Raw genomic sequence first — 23,650 nt, 5'->3', positions numbered from 1 at the left:
AGAGCCACTTAGGATACAACCCTAAACCTTCTTACTTCTCTACACAACACACAGCAGTCAGAAAGCTCGTGGTACTGTCAGTTGAAGGGACTTTCCTTGAGATCTGCTGAGGTATTTCTATCCTTCCCTTCGTAGTGCACTACAAGTCAACTTCCATTTTACACTGAAGAATTTCAGTCTCTTAAAAGAATGACCATGCAACATTTTGTATAAATATTCAAATTTTCATAATATCTCTTAACTGAAAAACCATGCACCATTAACTGAGGTCCAGTTATACACAACTTGCACATCACAAACACTAAAATACAGGTAATTATAAGAATTTGTCAACATCAACACAGTCATATCATCCAAAAAAAGACTAATTACTCACTTGCCATTCTTTGTATATTTTCCAAAACTCAACAAAAACTCCTTATAGACATTTCCACATCAATTATATGCACTTCTATGTATCATATATTTGTCAAAATTCAACAAAAAAGTTTTACATTTTCACTTACCCTATACAGACCAATCATACTATAAGCAATACCTAAAATGCTTGGAAGGTACACTCAATCCTTGAGTAACACACAGTTGAGTAATAAAGTTTTGTACTTACACGGTCGCATAATGCGGCAGGTCATAATCAACATGGGGAAAATCTTGAGCTTACACGGTAAGTGTCAGCTCGCCAGGCAACGTAGTTTGAAAGTCGCGTGCGGTGATGTCTCCCATCAGACTCGCCATGATTGACTGGCTTACATCCAGGTACATTCACCTCTGACAACAAGGTTAACTATTGTTTGAGCCCTGGACACTTACATGTTGAAGAAGGAAGCGCAGGAGCAGCAACATCTCAACAATGACAACAATAACATTAAGGGTGGGGAGCATGGGGAGAGTGCCAGGGAGCCACGCATCAACAACACACAGGTACCCAGCCTAACTCTTGCTATTTATTATATACGATAGGGACGCAGTATTTCCAGTTTTCCTTTTGGAATGAAATGTTGACAAAATCCTTTTATTTTATTTTATTTTTAGATTAGAGTATGTACAATAGTGTGCTTTTTTTGAAATGCTGGTTTTTAAAAATATTCATAAATAGGAGGTTCCATTCATTGTTTGTCATATTGTGTGTATCTTAGATTTCACTGAATATGAGACATTTTGATTTAATCACCATGTGCTGTTTTGCCAACCTGTACCTTATTTTAATGGATATCTCCTCTGTGATGTACATAAAGATTTGCATTATGCATGATCGGGTGATAATTGCTGAACGCACCATGATTAACAAATGCTCTAAACACAAGATAGTGTTTTGGCATAAGTTTTACCTATTGCACATTTTAGTTTACATGCTGTGAAGTAGGTTATAATTACTGGGGGGTCTGGGGAGCAAATACCCCTAGTAAGCTTTCAGTGACTAAAATTGGGCTTCCACTGTTATTTATGATTTTAAACTGTGTACATTTGCAAGATCAGTAGGATGGAAATAGTGGAAGCAAGGAAGAAAGTCAAAATGGGGAAAGCCCCAGGAATTGATGGGTGTGTGGTGCAACAGTGAAACAAGGGGGACAGATACAGTACTCTCGCGTCCAACACGGTAATATTGTCATGCATGGGTCCCGTGCTGGACCAAAAACGTGTTGGACAAACAACAAAGCTTATGAGGAAAAATGAATTATGTCAGCAACCCTAGGAAAAGTCTCCCTAAATACCTGCCATATACTTATACGTATATTGGTACTACTGTAATTATAATAAATGGTACTGTGCTATGAATGATAACTAACCTTTTAGGATAGTGTTGGTGGGCTTGCTGGGAATGGAAGGTGGTATCCAAGGCTGTAGATAGTCCTACTGGGTTGGTTTTTTATTATGGTCCTCACGTTGGCCTTATTCATGTCGTAGGCCTTGGCAATGTCCACTTTCCTCTCCCCTTTCTTCTTCCTCTCGATGCTTTCTAGCTTGGTGGCCTGAGGGAGGTGCCGCCGCTTCTTGGGGTTCTCAGAAGGCTTCCTAGGCATCGTGAGCAGGGTAAAATGCAGTAACAAGGGCAGAAAATGCAGCAAGAAAAAAGCACCTTCCAATGCGAATTATGCGACTGAGTGGCGCTGTGGCGGGAGAAATTTAAACAAAACATCACATGAGAGCAGAAGCGTTTTTAATTGGGTGACATCACGATCACCTCACAATAGTGGACGGAGGAGGCTACTTGATAAGAAGTTTTTATTGGCTGTCAGCATCACGGGAACGTCAAGTATGATCGTGTTGGACCAGAGGTGATCGTGCTAGAGGCGAACTCTGCAGATTTCACCCACTTCTCAGAGCTCCGTCCGTGTTAGGCTAATGCACCCGTGTTACAGTAATTAAACGGAATTAAATTTTACTAATTATTGCTCTCCGTGCTGGACACGAATCATGCTGGACAAACGCGTGTTGGACACGAGGGCACTGTAGTAGTAGAATGGATATGGAAGATGTGCAGATTGGCCTGGGAGGAAGGTAGTCCCAGACGATTGGAAATCCGGTATAATTGTTCCCCTGTACAAAGGAAATGGGGAAAAAGAAACGTGTGGTAATCACAGGGGCATTTGTCTTCGTAGCGTAATCAGCAAAGTACTGTATATGGCAAGATACTTATTAACAGAGTTAGGGAAATGACAGAGGAATTATTCGAAGAACAGGGAGGTTTTAGGAAGGGAAGAAGTTGTGATGATCAGATATTCATCCCTAGGTCTTTGGTGCAAAAGTTTCTAGAGAAGAGAAAGAAGTTGCATGCAGCCTTCACGGATTTAAGAAAGCATATGACAGAGTGGCTAGACAAGGAATATGGAAAATACACCCAAAGAAGGGTGACCACTCCCAACCCTCCAACTATCGTCCAATTGCTTTAACGTCCTGTATTTCAAAAGTTTTCGAGTCAATTCTTAATAAAAAAATTTTAAGGCATCTTTCCTATCACAACCTTCTTTCCGATCGTCAGTATGGGTTCCGTCAGGGACGCTCCACTGGCGATCTTCTCACCTACCTTTCAGACTCCTGGTCATCCTCCTTTCGGGACTTTGGCGAAAGCTTTGCCATTGCACTTGACATCTCAAAGGCTTTCGATCGAGTCTGGCATAAATCTTTAATTTCCAAACTGCCCTCCTACGGTTTCTATCCTTCTATCTGTACCTTCATTGCTAGCTTCCTTTCTGGTCGTTCTATAGCTGCTGTCGTAGACGGCCATCGTTCTTCTCCTAGATCTATCAACAGTGGTGTTCCTCAGGGCTCTGTCCTATCACCAACTCTCTTCCTTTTATTCATCAATGATCTTCTAAGCTGTACATCTAACCCTATCCACTCATACGCTGATGACTCCACCCTTCACCTTTCCATTCGGTTCCCGCAACGCCCATCTCAACAGTTACTTCAAGAAACAAGGGATGAGGCTATGGCACACCTAATGTCTGACTTGGCTCATATCTCTGACTGGGGTAAAAATAATATGGTTGTCTTTAATGCTTCTAAGACTCAGTTCTTACACCTATCAACCCGACAAAATCTTCCACAGGTATACCCACTAATGTTTAATAATATTCAGATTAATCCTGCATCATCCTTGAACATGCTTGGGGTTTCATTTACTCGGGACTTATCTTGGAAAGATCATATTACATCTCTTGTAAAATCTGCTTCCAAGAGATTGGGTGTGCTAAGCCGACTCCGCTCTTTCTTTACCCCTGCACAATTGTTGACTCTATACAGGGGTTTTATCCGCCCCTGTGTGGAGTACAACTCTCATGTGTGGGGAGGCTCCCCACATACAGCTCTTCTCAATAGGGTGGAGTCAAAGGCTTTTCGTCTCATTAACTCTCCTCCTCTTACTGACTCCCTTCAACCTCTGTCTCTTCGCCGCACTGTTGCATCTTTATCTCTTTTCTATCGCTACTTTAATGGTCACTGCTCCTCTGAACTGTCTGCTTGCATTCCTCCACCTCTACGACGGGCGCGTAGCACCCGTCTGGCAGCAAACTCTCATCCCTTTTCTGTCCAACTCTCTAATGCAAGAGTTAACCGTTACTCCCAGTCTTTCATTCATGCAACAGGTCAGCTCTGGAACTGTCTCCCTCTGTCTGTATTTCCTCCTGCCTATGATCTCCAGTCTTTCAAACGCAGTGTGTCCAGGCATCTCAAAATGATCGGATCTTGAATTTGGCTCTCTATTGTATTTTGTTTTTCTCTTGGAGGGAACTGTTACTGCGGGCTCATGGCCTTTGGTTCCTTCTTCCTCGCATAAAAAAAAAAAAAAAAAGGGAAGTTGCTGAATGTTGCAAACAGTATGTATGAGGGTCCTGAGGTTGAAGTGCATGTGGACAGTGAACTGAGCGAACTTTTCTATCTGAATATTGGATTGAAACAGGGATGTGTCATGTCTCCATTGGTTGTTCAGTCTGCACGGATTTGGATGGGGTTACAAAAGAGATATAAGGTAGGGCTGTGGATGCTGAAGCGGCCCTAATAACAAAAGGCAGCGTTTGGAAACTTCCTGCACTGTCATTTGCAGATGATACTGTATTGTTAAGTGAAGACATGGTGAATGAGTTTGGGAGAGTGAGTAAATAACTGGATCTAAAGGTGAATGTAAGGAAAAGCTAAGTTATGGTTTCTGAGGGAAATGAAGTCACAGATCGTACAGTGAGGTTGGATGATGAGCATGGGGAAAATGTGAGTGCTTTAAGTACTTGGGTAGTGTGAGAAGTAAGGATGGAAGTTTAAAGTGAGAAATGCTTGAAAGGGTACAACTAGGAAGAAGGGTTGCTGGTTCTTTGAAAGTAGTGATAAGGAACAGGGAAGTCAGCATGGAAGTAAAAAAGTCGCTGCATGACAGTATTGCAATGTGTAAGGATGGAAGTTTGGAGGATGAAGTATTTGATAGAGTACAGCATGGAAGAAAGGTTGCTGGTTCTTTGAGAGCAAAGATAAGAAACAGGGAAGTGAGCATGGGAGTAAAAAAGTCACTGTATGAAAGCACTGCGATACCACCTCTACCGTATGGAAGTGAAGCTTGGACCTTGTTGGAAGGACACAAGTCAAGAGTGAGAGCAGTGGAAATGAGCTATCTGATAGGAGCATGTGGAGTTACATGGAGAGACAGACTGACAAATGAGGAAGTGAAGGAGCATTGTTTTGTGGATGTGGATGTGATAGAAAGTTTTAGGAGAAACACATTAAGGTCGTTTGGCTGTGTGGAGAGAATGGAGAGCAAGAGACTAATGAGGAGAGTGCATGTGAGAGAAGTGGAGGGGGAGAGAGGTTAGGGAAGGCAAACATGAGATGAAGAGATGAAGTGGAGAGGTATATGAGAGTGGCGGGGGGGTGAGCTGGGGAGAGGGCAGTGAAATGGCGGAAGACAGGGTGACATGAAGACAGTCAGTTTGTGGCCATCTCTTAATGGACTAAGGCATCTGGCAATAGACAGACAGACTTTTGGGTTTGTTTGGTGTGCTGATGTCATATCTGATTCATAAGATCAGCAGTAACCATGCTATCAGGCATTCAGGCAGCTTTCTGTAACATTGCTAAGTAGGTATATTTTGTTTGTTCTCCAGTATTTTTTGATCGAAATCAAACGTTGATCACCTGAGATGTATCTAATACTAAAATTATTTTCTTTGAGTGTAGGTCTATAAGAATACAGCTCAAATCGCTGCATCACTGTCATCTGTATTTACCATTTTGTTTTTTGTTAAGGCTATCTTAACACTTTTGCAGTCCTTGGAAAGTGTCCCATCAGCTCTTTAGATCCGGATCTACATCCAAACAGAAATATTCACCATAAATCAGGAATTTGGTCTGATATTACCTTGACTGAATTTCCAGTTCAGTGATACTATTTTCATTCTTGGGAAAATTTGAAAACGTGACCAAAAAACGCTCAGAAAATATGTGGAATAGCTAAACATTCTTATGTGCACTTTCAACTTACGCTTGTCATAACTAATTTACCTTATGCAATATTACTTTCTGTTTTCTTTCATCTTATTCTACAAAGGCTCAGCTTTCTCTCCATCCATCCATCATCCAATCCTATGTCGCCCCATAAGGAGTGTAGGAACCCAGGGCTAGGCAAGTTGGTCCTGACATTTAAGATGAGAGTGACCAGCCTCACTCATCCATGAGTGGCATCAAGTGAGCAATAAACCCCAACCACTCCTTGGATATAAACCTATACAGGCTTAATCCAATTGGAGCACCTTAATTACCCACTAAACCACCAGGTGCCATAATTTGGTTATATGGATATCACCCACCACAGTAAATGGTTTCCTGGTGTACAGGAAACCATTTGGCTTGTCACTCAGTGTAGAGTTACCCATAGGCAGAAGGAAGAGGAAAGAATGAAGGAAAGACAGAACAGGGAGTGCAAAGTCACCCGTAGACAGAAGAAAGAGGAAAGAGTGATGGAAAGGACAAAAAAGGAAGGATGGACGAGAGGAAAGGGCAGACACTCAAGGCGGCACTGCATCAAGTGAGTAACGGTACAAAAACAAATCCATTAATTCAAATATTTCGGAGTGAAAAAAATGATAAGAACAGAACAAACTTGCATGTGCAGATTTGGTACAAATTTCTTTTGTGCTTCTTCAGCTTGTGCTTGTCATAACTATTTGGCTTCATGCAATATCACTTTCTTTTTTATTTCATCTTATTCTACAATGTCTCAGCTTTCTAACAGTATAAAAAGAAATTTGTTAATCCCAATATTTTAGGGTGAAAAATCTATATATCTATCTATTGGCAGATGCCTTAATCCCATATGGGGTGGCCACAAACAAATCACCTCCACATCACCCTGTCCCCCACCATTTCACTGCCCTGCTCCCAATTCAAACCCCCCTCTCTCATATACCTCTCCACTCCATCCCTCCATCTCATCCTTGGCCTTCCCCTCCCTCTCTCCCCCTCCACCTCACTCACATACGCTCTCCTCATCAGTCTCTCACTCTCCATCCTCTCCACATGGCCAAACCACCTCAGTGTGTTTCTCCTAATGTTTCCTATCACATCCACATCCACACCACAACACTCCTTCACATCCTCATGGAGAGACACTGACAAATGAGATGAAAAATTATTAAAAAGAAAGAAAGAAAAAAAAAAAGAGTGCACGACAGAGCAGGAGGGAGGGAGAGAAGGGTGGGGATAAAGCTGGAGGGTTCTGCTGGCTGGAGGGGGATTGGACCAGGAAAGTGTTAATACCATTCATGTTCATAATTATGATACAGTTTTATCTCTTTTTTTAATGTTTTACCTGATGGTGGGTATCAGTAGGGGGTTATTTATATGGGGCAGGGTGTTATGAAGGGGTAAAAATTAGAGTTTTGGAAAGGGGCCAGATTACATTTTACCATTATACATGCAAACATATTGTGTGAGTGATGTGGGTTTTAGTACCATGGTCCTAGCCCAGTCTATATCATCCATGTTACTAGTTGAAGATTGAGTGCATTACCAATTTCATTACATCCAAACCTAAATACTTCCCACACACATTTCTATTTTTTTTCCCCCCCACCAAAAACGCTATGAGCAACCACTAAAGTGTTTTGAAGATATTGCAGATTTGGGCACATCCATTAAAAAAAAAAAAAAAAAAAAAAAAAAAGGTATTTCCACTATACTCACAGGCATGGAAACACACTATACCACAAACAGTCATTAAAAATGCTTGGAAGATACTGAAGATTTTGAGATGTCCATGTACTCAACACAGCACCAGTCAGTCACAAAGCTTTGCATAATTTCTGACACTTCAAACAAACTGCTGATAAATATATTCACTCAGGACAAAATAGACCAGTGATATTACAGATGCCTAGACTGTGTATTACACGAAATATCCATTGTTTGCAAAACCTGTTGCTCGTACAGCAATTACACATTACAGTACTGTACTGCAACAGATAAACCTTCTCATGTGGCAGTTGCACATTATTTAAATAATAAATATGGTCTCACCTGGCACTTACACATTATTTTCCATGCAAAATTTTTTTCTCTGGCAAACACACATTATCTCAACACAGAAAGCTTTCTTGTCTAGTACACTAACTGTGAGCTATTTCAATACTGTACATGAAAACTTTCTCGTGGAGCAGTGACACAATTAAACACAGACTGGTGGTACAAATTACTAGAACATGTACTACATGGAATACCCTTGGCTTTAAAAACTGTTTCTGATCTAGCAATTGCACATTATTTCGGCACAAGACTGACGACACCTTAAACATCAGTAAAACGTGTCTGTGCTCGAGGACAGCTTAAGAGAGGGGAGATTTGTAGCACTTTTTCCTTAGCAAGTTATTATAAATTATACACCTTGTTAATCTATATATCTCTAATACAGAGGCAATTTACCTCAGTATCATCCAAGGGGATAAAAAGGTGTACTGTAATATATGTATGCAAAAAAAAAAAAATTGCTGAGGATAAGGTGTTATGAAAGCACTATCTTGAGATTCTCTTTTAAGCTATTTTTATATTCTTTTAGGCCACCCCCTAGGGAATTAAGGCATCTGGCTATAGATAGTTAGAGAGACAGACAGTACTGGAAAGGAAGTCTGAATGATGATGATGGTGATGGCTGACATTTTCTCCAATAATATCCAAGGGCATAATGTGTCATATGCAAAAGCAAATACTGAGAAAGATGTGCTATAAAAGCTCCTATGGCACCTAGATTACTGTCCAGGGTATCAAGGCACCAAATAATCTGAAGGCACCGGATACTATTACAGCAACGAATATGGGGTGTCAGGTGCCATGGAGGGGTTGAGGTGTCACACAGGAAGAAAACAAGATGGAACAGAAAATAAAACTCAGAAAAATGAATTTTAAATAAAGGGCAGGGCTAAAAAGGAATAAGAGAGTGAGTGAGCATAATGAAGGTTAGGGAAAGGTTGAGTGGAGGTGAGAGTAAAGGGTTTGGTAAGGAAGGCTGGCAGACTGATAACAGACTAGTGGCATTTTGTTTATTGAGGTCAGAAAGCAGAGATTCAGGGGGTTAGTATTACACAAGGAATGCTGAGGTGAGACACACACATACACACACACACACACACACACACACAGCCGGAGAGAGAGGACGTCCCAGGCATCGCTCTTAACCTTGAGTAGTTTCAGGAATTTTGTCTGTCCTGTCTCCTAGGGTCTTTCTTTAAATTTAAAATAATGAAAGTTGGTAGACTACCAAAAATGTAAAGATTTGTTGGCAATAGTATACATGAATGTTTGTGGCTTATTCGGTAACAGCTGTTTAGGTACTTTACCGGTACGTTAAAGATGGCCGAAAATGTAAACAATGAGGGAATGGAATTTCAAGGATTTGATGCTAATACTAATGTCATGGACCTGGTGAAAACATTAATTATGAGGATTAGTGAACTCGAAAAAAAAGTAGAGAATCTAGTGATAAAGGATGTGTCAGGAAATATGGAAACCACCATACAGAGTCTAATCCAGTCCAACGAAACAGCCAATGAAGAGATTAAGAATTTGAAGAGGGAAAATGTTGAACTGAGGAGGAAACTTGAAGAGAGTACTAATAAAACGGAGAAGGTGAGTAATGTACTAGAAGAACACAAGGCAAAGTGGGCACACGTAGAAGAAGAACAGAAAGAAGTGGTCAGCTTAAGAGAGATCATCCAGGAAGAAAGGGAAATGAACAAGAAAGAAATGGAAGAAAATGTAGTGAAAATACTGAAGAAAAAAGAGAAAATAGTGAGAGAAACTGTAGAAAGGAACAGATGTGTGGTAGTATTTGGAAACAGGGAAGAGGAAGAAAAGGTTAGGTTCGCAAGACTCGAGAGAGACACGAACATGGTGAGAGGAATATTAGGCAAGATTGACCCCGAAGGAGACAAGTGGGTAAAAGAAATTGAGGAAGTAAGGAGGATAGGGCCTTATAAGAAAGGGGAAACAAGACCAATGAGAGTCAAGTTTACATCAGAAAGTGTAATAAATGAGATATTTAAAGTGACCTGGAAATTAAGCAAAGAGGCGGGGATGGAAAATATTATAATAAGAAAAGATCTGAATGAAGAAGAAAGAGAAGTTTTAAAATCATTAAAGGAAGAAGTAAAGGAAAAAAATGATAAGAGGACAGAGGAAGAACGTAATACTTTTTTTTTTGGAGAGTATTGGATATGAAAGTAAGGAAATGGTATTTAAGGAAATAGAAGTGAAGGAAACTAGGGGGGATGGTTGTGAAAGATCAGAAGTTGAGGAAGTGGTACGGACAGAGAGTAGGAGAGAAGAGGGTATTAATAATGTCAAAAATAATTTGAAGGTGATATATACTAATGTTGATGGTTTCATATCGACAAGGATCGAAATTAATGATTTCTTGAGAGAGCATGAACCTGATGTCATGTGCTTTGTAGAGACCAAATTAAGAGAAGATATTGATGTTCATTTGGGAGATGGTAAATACAAACTGTGGAGAAAAGACAGAAAAGAAAAAAGGGAGGAGGAGTGATGATAGCAGTGAAGAACAACATAAATGTAGATACTGTGGAAATGGGAGAAGGCAGGGCTGAAGTGATATATATGAAATTAGAAACTGGAGAGAATGTTAAGAGAGATATGGCTGTAGTGTATGTTCCCCCAAAGACGAGAGCATGGAAGGATGACGAATACCATGAGATGTTGTCAGATATGGCTAGCTACTTGCAAAAAATAATTGAGAAAAGCAATAATATAATTTTGGTGGGTGACTTTAATTGTAAAGAGGTGAACTGGGAGGAATGGTACTCGGGAGGCGGCGAGGATTCGTGGGGTACTATGTTATTAAATATAATAATGAATAATGTGATGACGCAGTGGGTCAAAGAAGAGACACGGTTTCGAGGTGAGGACACACCAGCAAGGTTAGATTTACTGTTCACCAAAGAACCCGATGTAATAGAATCATTGGAATATCTCTGTCCTTTGGGAAAAAGTGATCACGTGGTCATTGAGTTCCAGATGTTAATAGGAAACGTCGAGCCAAGAGACGAGCTTCATAGACAGGGAAGATACAACTTTGGCAAAGCAAATTTTACAGGATTGAGAAACTTTTTTGAAAATGCGGATTGGAGAAAATTCAGAGAAACAAGAGAGATACAGAGGAAGTGGGATATCTTTCTAGACCTCTATAATTTGGGAGTGGAAAAATTTGTACCAAGAGTAAGAGGGAAAGAAAATAGGAAAAAGGAGTGGTTTAATAGAAGGTGTATGATAGCAAAAAAAGAGAGAGATAAGGCGTGGAACAATTGGAGAAAGAGAGGTAACGACAGAACAAAGGAAGAATATAAAAGAACAAGAAACGAATACACAAGAATACGTAGGGAAGAAGAAAGGAATTTTGAAAAAGGTATAATTGACAAATGCAAGGATGAACCCAAACTGTTTTATAGATTTGTTAATGGCAAACTGAAACAAAAGGAAGGAATCACCAAGCTGAAAGTAGATGGAGAGGTCTTTAAGGATGCGGCAATGCAAGCAGAAATAATGAACAAACGTTTCCAGTCAGTTTTCACTAAAGAAAAGGAGCTTGTGGAAGGGGAGGGAGTGATTAGAAATGTTCCGGTGATGAAAGATATAAAAGTGGAGGTGCAGGAAGTGTATAAATTACTGGAAACTCAAGATGTAAGGAAAGCCCCAGGACCTGATGGAATTTCTAATTGGGTACTGAAGGAATGCAGAGAACAACTGGCGGATAAAATTCACAGCTTAATTGTATACTCACTGGAAGAGGGGAAAGTGCCAAAAGAATGGAAGAGGGCAAATGTGGTACCAATTTACAAGGGAGGAAACAGGGAAGAACCCCTGAATTATAGACCAGTGTCTCTAACCAGCATGGTCGCAAAATTGTGTGAGAGAATCCTGAAAGACAGATGGATAAAGTACCTGGAAGAGATGAATATTTTGGCTGAATGTCAGTTTGGATTCAGAAGTGGAAGGTCATGTGTTTCAAACTTGTTGAGCTTTTACTCAAGAGCGATTGATGTGGTACAGGAGAGAGATGGTTGGGTGGATTGTGTGTACTTAGACTTAGAGAAGGCCTTTGACAAGGTACCTCATAAGAGACTAATGTGGAAACTAGAATATATAGGAGGACTAAAGGGGAAACTTCTGGAATGGATGAGAGACTTTTTGAGAGACAGACAAATGAGGACAGTAATAAAGGAAAAGATGTCTGGATGGAGGGAAGTAACAAGTGGAGTCCCTCAAGGCTCAGTGTTGGTGCCAGTAATGTTCCTGATTTACGTAAATGATATGGTAGATGGAGTGAACAGTTATGCGAGTCTGTTTGCTGATGATGTAAAGATCTTGAGGAAGATAGAGGTTGAGGAGGATTGTAAAATACTGCAGGAGGATTTGGATAGGATACACAATTGGAGCCGGACGTGGGAAATGAAATTTAATGTAAAGAAATGTAAAATATTGGAAATGGGTAAAAGTACCAGGAGACCATCACTGAATTATTTTTTGGGTAATGAATTAATCACAAAAAGGAGAGAAGAGAAAGATTTGGGAGTGCTGGTCCAAGATAGTTTGTCACCAGAAAAGCACATTAACAAGATAGTTGGAGAGACTTATAAGCTCTTGACTAACATAAGAGTAGCATTTCATTATATGGATGAGGAAATGATGAAAAAATTGATAGTGGCCATGATCCGCCCCAGGTTAGAATATGCAGCGGTAGTGTGGTCCCCACACAAAAAGAAAGATATAAACAAGATTGAGAGAATACAAAGAACAGCAACCAAGATGGTCCCCAGTCTGACAGACCTGTCATACAGAGAGAGGCTGGAAAAACTGGATTTGCCTTCGTTAGAGGAAAGGAGAAAGAGGGGAGACATGATTGTGGTGTTCAGGACCATGGTGGGAGTAGATAAAATTGACAAAGAAGATCTGTTTGTATGGGATAAGAGAGCAACAAGAGGACATGGAATGAAATTGAAAAAGTCAAGCTGCTTGAAGGATATCAAGAAATATAGCTTTCCTTACAGAAGTATAGACTTATGGAATAGCCTGGACAAAGAGATCGTCCAGTCTAAAAACTTAAACGAGTTTAAAGTTAAATTCGACTTATTGAGAAACAGCGACGGAAACCCACGAGCATAGTACATTCCGTGTATATCACAATTAGGTATATTCTTAAATATTTGGAACGACTTAGACAAAGAGGTGGTGCATGAGAAAAACATTCATGTGTGTAAAGGTAGACTTGATAAATGTGGATATGGAGACAGGACAACACGAGCATTGCTCAATTCCTGTATACTACAAATAGGTAAATACAAATAGGTAAATACACACACACACACACACACACACACACACACACACACACACACACACACACACACACACACACACACACACACACACACACACACACACACAGAGGGAAACTAAAAAGGGAAGGTAGAGAAAAAAAAGTGGGGAGGAGCTAAAAAAAAAAATAAGGGCAGATGGAAAAGAGAGGATACTGAAGACTAAAGGAAGAAAAGGAAACACTGAGAAAGTGTAAGGGCAGAAGGACTCCTAAGGCCTCATATCCAAGCCCCCATGTGACACTCTAGGATGCGCACTGCATCTGGCCGTCCCATAACTCTTAAAATGTTGGTAAGGTCGGTGAGGGCCGTGGGCTGACGGTGTCGTGCTTCCCACAGGTCTAGGATGTGCTCTGTGGGACTTGCCTTGCACGCAAAGTAATTCAGGTACCTGTTGAAGATTTAGACATGGGTCACGGGAGGAAGAATTCTGTACATATATATATATACATACATTTATACAGGCATACATAAAAATGATACCATGCCTCCTCCTCAGGGAATCTCTATATGGAGGCTGACAATGGTGCTCCTAATGTTTTCTACTGACTGGAAGCTATGCCAAGTGCCAAAACCAACTAAATACTTACAAACAATTGCTGGAAACTGTTGGGAGAAAAGATATCTGAGATGTGTACAGTAATATGATTTACAAGAATATGAGTCAGCCTGGATTTTTTTACTCTGCAAGTATTTCCTTTTGGCTGAATGCTTCCTATCTAAGGGCAAAGACTGTATGGGTAGTTACCAAGGTTATAGTCAAACGTCACTAATATTAGTACCTCCCAGTTTTGATGGCAACCATCTACACACACGCACACATATACGTGAGTCCATCTGACTCATTTCTGTAAAGATACAATTACAGTAAGTAAGAACACACACAAGGGTATATATAAAGGCATATCCCGAGATCCGGCGCATTGCTAACCTTGCTAGACCGAATAAAAGAAATAAGGTAACATTCCCACAGTCTGAACAACCGTCGATTCACTAGTTCAAATAGTCGACCCCTCCCTAGGCTTGAAACGAGCGCGTCTTAACTCATATGTGGTGGTGCACGAGGCTCTTCCAATCCTCCCTCCATCCCCTCTCTTCTCCTCCCACCCCTGGTCCCTCCTCCATCCCCCACCACACTCAGCACTGCCGGGCATGTCCCCCTTCCCCAGCCCTAGTTGTCTCCCTTCCCATCCCTCCACCCTTCCCCACCCCAGGCGTGTCTCCTGTGTGTGTGTGTGTGTGTGTTCTTACCTAATTGTATCTTTACAGGAATGAGTCAAGCTCGTACTGTCCCGTGTCTTAAACCATATTTATCGTACATATCCTTAAATTTGTGAATTGTTTAGCACACACTATTTCATTCGGTAGTGCATTCCATTGATCAACTGCTCTGTTTAGGAAAATGAATTTCCTTACGTCTTTATCACCTCTCCTTATGCAGTTTTTTCAGTGTCCTCTTGCTGATGCTTCTCCATATGTTAAGTAATCATTTATGTCTATTTTCTCCTTCCCTGATATGCACTTATATAGCATTATCATGTCACCTGTTTTCCTTCTCTCCTGTAGTGTTGGTAGATTCAGTTTATTTAGTCTTTCTTCGTAGCTTAGGTCCCTTAAGCTTGGTATCCATCTTGTAGCGGCCCTTTGAACTTTTTCAATCTTGTCTATATGCTTTTTGAGATGAGGACTCCAGACTACTGATCCATATTCCAGGGTTGGTCTAATGAATGATGTTATTATCCTTCTTAGCATGTCTTCATTTATGTATGTGAATGCTATTCTCATATTTGCAAGCAGTGTATACATGTTCCGTACCTTCTTGCTGATGTGGTCAGCCGGAGATAGTCTGTTATTGATAATCACACCTAGGTCTTTCTCTCTTTCTGATGTGTATAGGGTTTTATTTCCTAACATATAATCCCAATCAGGTCTTCTTCCACTTTTACCAAACTTGATTACATGACACTTGTCCACATTGAATTCCATTTGCCATGTACTACTCCATTCATGAAGTTTATTTAATTCTTCTTGTAGCTCTTTACAAGAGTCTATGTTAGTAATTCTCCTTTGTATTTTTGCATCATCTGCAAACATATTCAGATAGCTCTCATTTCCAGTGTTACTGTTTATATCATTTATATACACTAAAAACATGATTGGTGCCAGCACTGAACCCTGTGGTACTCCACTAGTCACTTCTTTCCATGATGAGTAGTTTCCTCTTAGTACTGTCCTCATTTCTCTTTTTATGAGAAAGTCTTGCATCCAACAAAACAGTTTGCCTCGAATTCCTCCTTGATGGTACAGTTTCCATAAAAGTCTTTGGTGTGGTACTGTGTCAAAAGCTTTCTTGAAATCTAAATAGATACTGTCCACCCATCCTTCCCTTTCCTGTATTGTGTTTGTTACTCTGTCATAGTAGCTCAACAGATTGGTAACACATGATTTTCCTTTTCTGAAACCAAACTGTCTTTCTGTTATCATACTGTGTTCTTCTAGATGATTTACCCAAGCTTTTCTTATAAGCTTTTCTAATACCTTGCTTACAACACTGGTCAGTGATACTGGTCGGTAGTTGAGTGGATTTTGTCTATTTCCTTTCTTGAATAAGGGGACAATATTTGCTTTTTTCCAAATATCAGGTAGTTTACCTTGACTCAAGGATTTCTTGAAAATTAAAAATAATGGTTTACTTAACTCCTTTGCACATTCTTGTAATACCCAACATGAAATTTCATCAGGACCACTTGCTTTTCCTCTGTCTAATCTACTTAACTCCTCCTGTATTACTTTTTCTGCTATTTGTATATCTGGTAGTATGTGTGGACATGCGTGTTCCACATAGTCCCTCTCAAAATTTTTTTCTTCTGTAAAAACTAATTGGAAATTCTTATTTAGTGCTTCACAAATATCTTTCTCTTGTGTATAAGTGATTCCCTCGTCCGTAATGGATTGTATTATATCTTTTACTTTGGTTTTGCTTCTGATATAGTTGTAAAACAGCTTTGGTTGATCACTACTTTTATTTATTATATCCTCCTCAAACTGTTTCTGGGCTTCCCTCCTTATTCTTGTATAGTCGTTTCTTGCCTGTTTGTAATTATTATACGCCCTTTCACTATTGTGTCTTCTGTATCTATTCCACAACAAATCTCTTCTTTCTTTTGATTTTTTACATTCTGTATTGAACCATTTCTGTATTTTCTTATCTGCTTCTTTGTGCTGTGGGATGTACTTCTGGACTCCTATTTCATAAAATTCACAGAATTTTTCATATACAGCATTTAAATCTTGTCCTCTAAGCTCATTTTCCCAATTAACTTCTAAGAAATACTTCTTTAGGTCTTGATCTATCTATCTATCTATTGCCAGACGCCTCAATCCCTTTTTATAGTTTAGGCTCTTTTTGTAACTGTCATTGCTGTTTACTATGTCATATGCTATCCTGAAGTTATAATTTAGTATTGCATGATCGCTTTTGCCGAGTGGAGGGTGATATATTAAACTGTCAATATCATTTTCTTGCCTAGTAAATATTAGATCTAGCACTGAAGGTACATCAAGTCCTCTGTTTCTGGTGGTTTCCCTCACATGTTGCGTTAGGAAAAACTCTTGTACGAGATCCAGGAGCTTTTGGTCCCAACAGCTTTCTTGGCTGTTAATATCTAGAGTATTCCAATTTATATTTATATTGAAATCCCCAGTTAGTATAATTCTTTCCAATTTCTCTTCCATTTTATGTAGTAATGATCTTATACTCTGAATTGTACTCTCTGCCAGGTCCTCATATTCGTCTCTTTCCCATGTGTTTGATCTGGGTGGCATGTACAAATTGGCTACAATTACTTTACCTTCAGATGTGTTGATGTCTACTGCAATCAGTTCTACTTGTGATGGTATATCTAGTTTTATTTCTTTGACTTTTAGATTTTTCTTAGTTAATATTATAATTCCTCCTCCTTTTTTAAAATTTCTGTCTCTTCTCCATATATTGTATTCCTCTAAGTTTAGTATGTCATTGGATATCCTTGGTGTTAATTTTGTCTCAGTTAGGCATATTATTTGTGGTTCATTTTCTCTGACATAATCATTCATCTCTAGTAATGTAGATACCATTCCATCCACATTTGAGTACATCAACTTTATCATCTTGTTTATATACTTGTCATGACATGGTTCTACTACCTTCCTCCTTTTTCTTCCATCCTGTTTGTGTACCACTTTCGTACCTGCAATCCTATTACTTTGTAAAATAATTTCTTCTTCTCCTCTTCTGATCTTCCCTCATTTTTTGTTTTTGCTTCCTCCCTTTTCTCTTTCAGTAATTCCAGTTCCTCTTGTGTTAGGCATCTTTTTATCCATACATTTTTTAACTCCTCTTTTTCCATAAGATTCTTTGCATTTTTTAGTATCTCTTCCATAGTGCTTACACTCTGGAAAGTCACCTTTAGAGGTCTTGTCTTGCTTTTCTCGCATTTCCCTAACCTTTTGTGTTCCTCTATGTCTTTACTACAGATTTCCTCTGATACTTCTTTCAGTAAGCTCATTACATTTGCCATCTCCTTTTTGTCTCTTGTGATCTTGTTTTTTACATCTTCCTTTTCTATACCAGTGATTACTATAGATTTGTTCATCTCTACTCAATCTCTGACTAACTTTGGATTCTTTTGGATTATTCTTTTCACTTCCTTTTTAATGCTTTTTTCCTTCACCCTTGTTTCTAAGTCTTTCTTTACTTTCACCATTTCAGCATACGTGGTTTCTACATCATTTTTGTAGCTTTGCACAGCTTCATTCACCTGTGTTATCTTCTCCTCAATATCACTGCTCTGGTCCATAAGACTGCTTGCTTGCCTAATTGTCTGTGTCATTTTTGAACTCTTCCATAACACTCTCGTGATTGACTACTGTACTTGCCATTTCACTCACTTTCTTCCTAAGCGTACTCAATTCCACTGTTAGTTCACTGATGGTTGTGTCTTTCTTATTGGCCTCCCTTCCTAGTTTTTCAATCTCTTCCTTTTGCAAGTGCATTTGCTTCTTTATTTCATCAATTTCATTTTTGAAAGCCATTTCTAGTTTGTGTACACGTTCAACCAGTCTATTGTAAGTCTCCACTTCAACCAGTTCATGGTAGAAATCATCATTTTGCTTTTTACTTTTATCCCTTTTCTTTTCCAAATTTGTTTTACTTAAGTATGTATCCATTTTGCAATACTAAAAGAACAGAGTATGTACTTACAGAGTATGTACACTTTCCCCGTGTTGCTGTAGTCTAAACAAACCCAGCTGACTCAGCGCATTTTTTCCTCTTGGTTCTTTTTTTCTGTTTGAACAATTCTTGTTTAAACTTATTATTTTTTTTCCTTTTAATAATGAGAAATCATTTAGTCTAACCTGGTACAGAGCTTGACTCAAACAAAGATACTAATTAAGGTAATGCCACTGGCCGTGTTGGTTCAGTACGGAGCGCCGATGTCGGACGTCTGCCTCGGATGACTCCTTCTGTGTGTGTGTTCTTACCTAATTGTTCTTACCTAATTGTATCTTTACAGGAATGAGTCAAGCTCGTACTGTCCCGTGTCTTAAACCATATTTATCGTACATATCCTTAAATTTGTGAATTGTTTTGGCACACACTATTTCATTTGTTAGTGCATTCCATTGATCAATTGCTCTGTTTGGGAAACTGAATTTCCTTACGTCTTTATCACCTCTCTTCTTATGCAATTGTTTGAAGTGTCCTCTTGCTGATGCTTCTCCATATGTCAAGTAATCATTTATGTCTATTTTCTCCTTTCCTGATATGCATTTATATAGCATTATCATGTCACCTCTTTTCCTTCTCTCCTGTAGTGTTGGTAGATTCAGTTTATTTAGTCTTTCTTCGTAGCTTAGGTCCCTTAAGCTTGGTATCCATCTTGTAGTGGCCCTTTGAACTTTTTCAATCTTGTCTATGTGCTTTTTGAGATGAGGACTCCAGACTACTGATGCATATTCCAGGGTTGGTCTAATGAATGATGTTATTATCCTTCTTAGCATGTCTTCATTTATGTATGTGAATGCTATTCTCATATTTACAAGCAGTGTATACATGTTCCGTACCTTCTCGCTGATGTGGTCAGCCGGAGATAGTCTGTTATTGATAATCACACCTAGGTCTTTCTCTCTTTCTGATGTGTATAGGGTTTTATTTCCTAACTTATAATCCCAATCAGGTCTTTTTCTACTTTTACCAAACTTGATTACATGACACTTGTCCACATTGAATTCCATTTGCTATGTACTACTCCATTCATGAAGTTTATTTAATTCTTCTTGTAGCTCTTTACAAGAGTCTGTGTTAGTAATTATCCTTTGTGTTTTTGCATCATCTGCAAACATATTCAGATAGCTCTCATTTCCAGTGTTACTGTTTATATCATTTATATACACTAAAAACATGATTGGTGCCAGCACTGAATCCTGTGGTACTCCACTAGTCACTTCTTTCCATGATGAGTAGTTTCCTCTTAGTACTGTCCTCATTTCTCTTTTTATGAGAAAGTCTTGCATCCAACAAAACAGTTTGCCTCGAATTCCTCCTTGATGGTACAGTTTTCATAAAAGTCTTTGGTGAGGTACTGTGTCAAAAGCTTTCTTGAAATCTAAATAGATACTGTCCACCCATCCTTCCCTTTCCTGGATTGTGTTTGTTACTCTGTCATAGTAGCTCAACTAACTAACTAAAAAAAACAAACAAGAAGCCTCGGACAAGGACTGACCAAACAATGACGACCCAGGACCGGACAAAGGACTTGGTAATGAGTACATGGAATGTAAGAGGAGCGAATGATGAGGTGAAAGAGAGAGACATTGTCCAGGTGCTTGAGGATGCGAAAGTGGATGTATGTGGAATAACTGAAACAAAATGGAGAGGAGAAAGTGTGAGAGAATGGGAGTATGGATGGGGTATATGTGCAGGAGTAGATGAGAATGAGAGGGCAAAGGAAGGTGTGTATAGTTGTGAGTAAAAGATGGAAGAAGAGCATAAGACAGTATGGATCAGTTGGGTCAAGGATTGTGTGGGTAAAGTTGAAAGTTGGAATACAAATGTGGGCGATTGTGTGTGTGTATGCGCCAACGCAAGATCGTGCTAGAAGAGTGAGAGAAGAGTTCTGGACAAATGTGGAAGTGTGCATGGAAAAGTTTGGAAGGAATAAGAGAGTGTTTTTGATTGGTGATATGAATGGTAAAGTTGGTAATGTGAAGGTGGATGGAATAGTTGGTGAGTGGGGTGTGCCTGCTGAGATAGATGAGAATGGGAGTGCATTAGTGGACATTTGTGCTGGGAGGGGGTTGGTGATAGCCAATACCCTCTTCAAGCATAAAATGATCCACAGGTATACATGGCGAGTGATGAGAAGGGTGGGTGGTGAACTGAATGAAAGGAAGGCAATGATTGATTATGTGTGTGTGGATGAAAGGATGCGAAGATGTGTAAAGGATGCAAGAGTGTATAGAGGTTGGGGGAGTGGACTTTCTGACCACTACTTGGTGGTGGCCAGAATTAGGATGCAAGTAAGATGGAGGAATAGAAGAAGGGAAAGATGAGAGGAAGGAGTAGTTGCAAGGAGAGTGGAAAGGTTACAAGAGGATGAGAAAAAGGCAGAGTATAAGAGAGAAGTGGAGGAACGATTGGGCAAATATGAATTGGAGCAGATGGGAGACGTGGAAGGTATGTGTAAGATATTTACAGAAGAAATATGTGCAGCATGTGATGTGGTGTGTGGAAGGAAGAGAAGACGGAGGGGGTGCAAGGAACAGCATGGTGGACTGAAGAGGTGAAACAGGCTGTGGCACAAAAGAAGAAAGCATACAATGAATGGATGAGAAATAGGGGCGTGGAAGAAGTTGAGAGGCGGAAGAGAGAGTTATACGTGGAAAGGAAGAGAGAGGTGAAAAGATTGGTAAGAGAGAGTAAGAAGAGAGTGGATGAGGAATTTGGAAGGAATTTGAGTGTAAAGTGGAGGGACTGTAAGAAAATGCTCTGGAGAGAAGTGAAAAGAGTAAGACAGGGTGGAAGTGAAGTTAGCAGGGGAGTGAAAGATAAAAATGGTAGATTACTAGTGGAGAAGGGAGAAAAAGTGAGCAGATGGAGAGAACACTTTAAGGAATTGTTGAACGTAGAGGATGGTAGTAATGCGAGTATAAGTGGCTGGGGAATGGCTGGGAGAAGGAGGGAGGTGAGAAGACAGGAAGAAATCAGTAGGATAGAAGTTGTGGAAGCAATGAATAAAGTTAAATCGGGGAAAGCCCCAGGAATTGATGGAGTGTGTGGTGAAATGCTGAAGCATGGGGGAGAGATAGTAGTAGAATGGATGTGGAAGATGTGCAGATTGGCCTGGAAGGAAGGTAGAGTCCCGGAGGATTGGAAGTCAGGTATAATTATTCTTTTGTACAAAGGAAAAGGGGAAAAAGAAGTGTGTGGTAATCATAGGGGCATTTGTCTTCTTAGTATAATAGGAAAAGTATAAGGTAGGATACTTATGGACAGAGTTAGAGAAAGAACAGAGAAATTAGTTGGAGAAGAACAGGGAGGCTTTAGGAAGGGAAGAGGTTGTGTAGATCAGATATTCATTCTTAGATCTTTAGTGGAAAAGTTTCTAGAGAAGGGAAAGAAGTTGTATGCGGCTTTCATGGATTTGGAGAAAGCATATGACAGGGTGGATAGACAAGGATTGTGGAAAGTGTTAAGAATATATGGAGTAGATGCGAAGTTGTTGAATGCTGTGAAGAGTATGTACGATGGTGCGAAGGCTGCAGTGCGTGTGGATGGTGAACTAAGTGAATTTTTCTCTTTGAAAGTTGGTTTGAAACAGGGATGTGTCATGTCTCCATGGTTGTTCAATCTGTACATGGATGGGGTAATAAAAGAGGTACAAGGTAGGGTAGTGGATGTTGGAGTGGCCCTGGTGAGAGAGGATAGTGTTTGGAAACTCCCTGTACTGTTGTTTGCAGATGATACTGTGTTGTTGAGTGAAGACGAAGGGGAGCTGCAAGGCTTGGTGGATGAGTTTGAGAGAGTGTGTAAGAAACGGAATCTAAAGGTGAATGTAGGGAAGAGTAAAGTGATGGTCTTTGAGAGAGGTGAAGTTAGTGAATGTACAGCGAGGTTGGATGGTGAGAATTGGAAAATGTGAGTACGTTTAAGTATTTGGGTAGTGTGATGAGTAAGGATGGAGGTTTGGAGGGTGAAGTGCTTGAAAGGGTACAGCAGGGAAGAAAGGTTGCTGGTTCCTTGAAAGCAGTGATAAGAAACAGGGAAGTGAGCATGGAACTGAAAAAGTTACTACATGACAGTATTGTGATACCAACTCTAACGTACGGAAGTGAAGCTTGGACATTGTTGGAAGGACACAAGTCAAGAGTGAGAGCAGTGGAAATGAGTTATTTAAGAGGAGCCTGTGGAGTCACGTGGAGAGACAGGCTGACGAATGAGGATATAAAGGAACGTTGTGGTGTTGATGTGGATGTGATAGGAAGCGTTATGAGGAATACACTGAGGTGGTTTGGCCATGTGGAGAGGATGGAGGGTGAAAGACTGATGAAGAGAGTGTATATGAGTGAGGTGGAGGGGGAGAGAGGGAGGGGGAGGCCGAGGATGAGATGGAGGGATGGGGTGGAGAGGTATATGAGAGAGGGGGGTGTGAGTTGGGAGCAGGGCAGTGAAATGGCAGGGGACAGGGCGACTTGGAGGCGATTTGTTTGTGGCCACCCCAAACGGGATTGAGGCGTCTGGCAATAGATAGATAGATAGATAGATTTTCCTTTTCTGAAACCAAACTGTCTTTCTGTTATCATACTGTGTTCTTCTAGATGATTTACCCAAGCTTTTCTTATAAGCTTTTCTAATACCTTGCTTACAACACTGGTCAGTGATACTGGTCGGTAGTTGAGTGGATTTTGTCTATTTCCTTTCTTGAATAACGGGACAATATTTGCTTTTTTCCAAATACCAGGTAGTTTACCTTGACTCAAGGATTTCTTGAAAATTGAAAATAATGGTTTACATAACTCCTTCGCACATTCTCGTAATACCCAACATGAAATTTCATCAGGACCACTTGCTTTTCCTCTGTCTAATCTACTTAACTCCTCCTGTATTACTTTTTCTGCTATTTGTATATCTGGTAGTATGTGTGGACATGCGTGTTCCACATAGTCCCTCTCAAAATTTTTTTCTTCTGTAAAAAATAATTGGAAATTCTTATTTAGTGCTTCACAAATATCTTTCTCTTGTGTAT

General features: G+C 39.9%; 1 protein-coding gene across 1 annotated transcript in view; it reads right to left on the bottom strand.

Moving 5' to 3' along the window:
* Nucleotides 1–13,583: 13,583 nt before the first annotated feature.
* The window catches only part of LOC145394828 (netrin receptor UNC5C-like), a 203,455-nt gene continuing 193,388 nt past the window's right edge, over nt 13,584–23,650 (bottom strand). The window contains exon 18 of the mRNA XM_080268627.1: nt 13,584–13,755. Coding sequence (XP_080124753.1) covers nt 13,584–13,755 — 172 coding nt within the window. The remainder of the gene's footprint in view (nt 13,756–23,650) is intronic.

This window comes from Coenobita brevimanus, chromosome 28 (assembly GCF_032717465.1).
Source record: "Coenobita brevimanus isolate Jiangsu-jjx chromosome 28, ASM3271746v2, whole genome shotgun sequence".
Lineage (NCBI taxonomy): Eukaryota > Metazoa > Arthropoda > Malacostraca > Decapoda > Coenobitidae > Coenobita > Coenobita brevimanus.
Note: the sequence above shows the minus strand (reverse complement) of the source record. Positions and strands in the feature narration are given on the sequence as shown.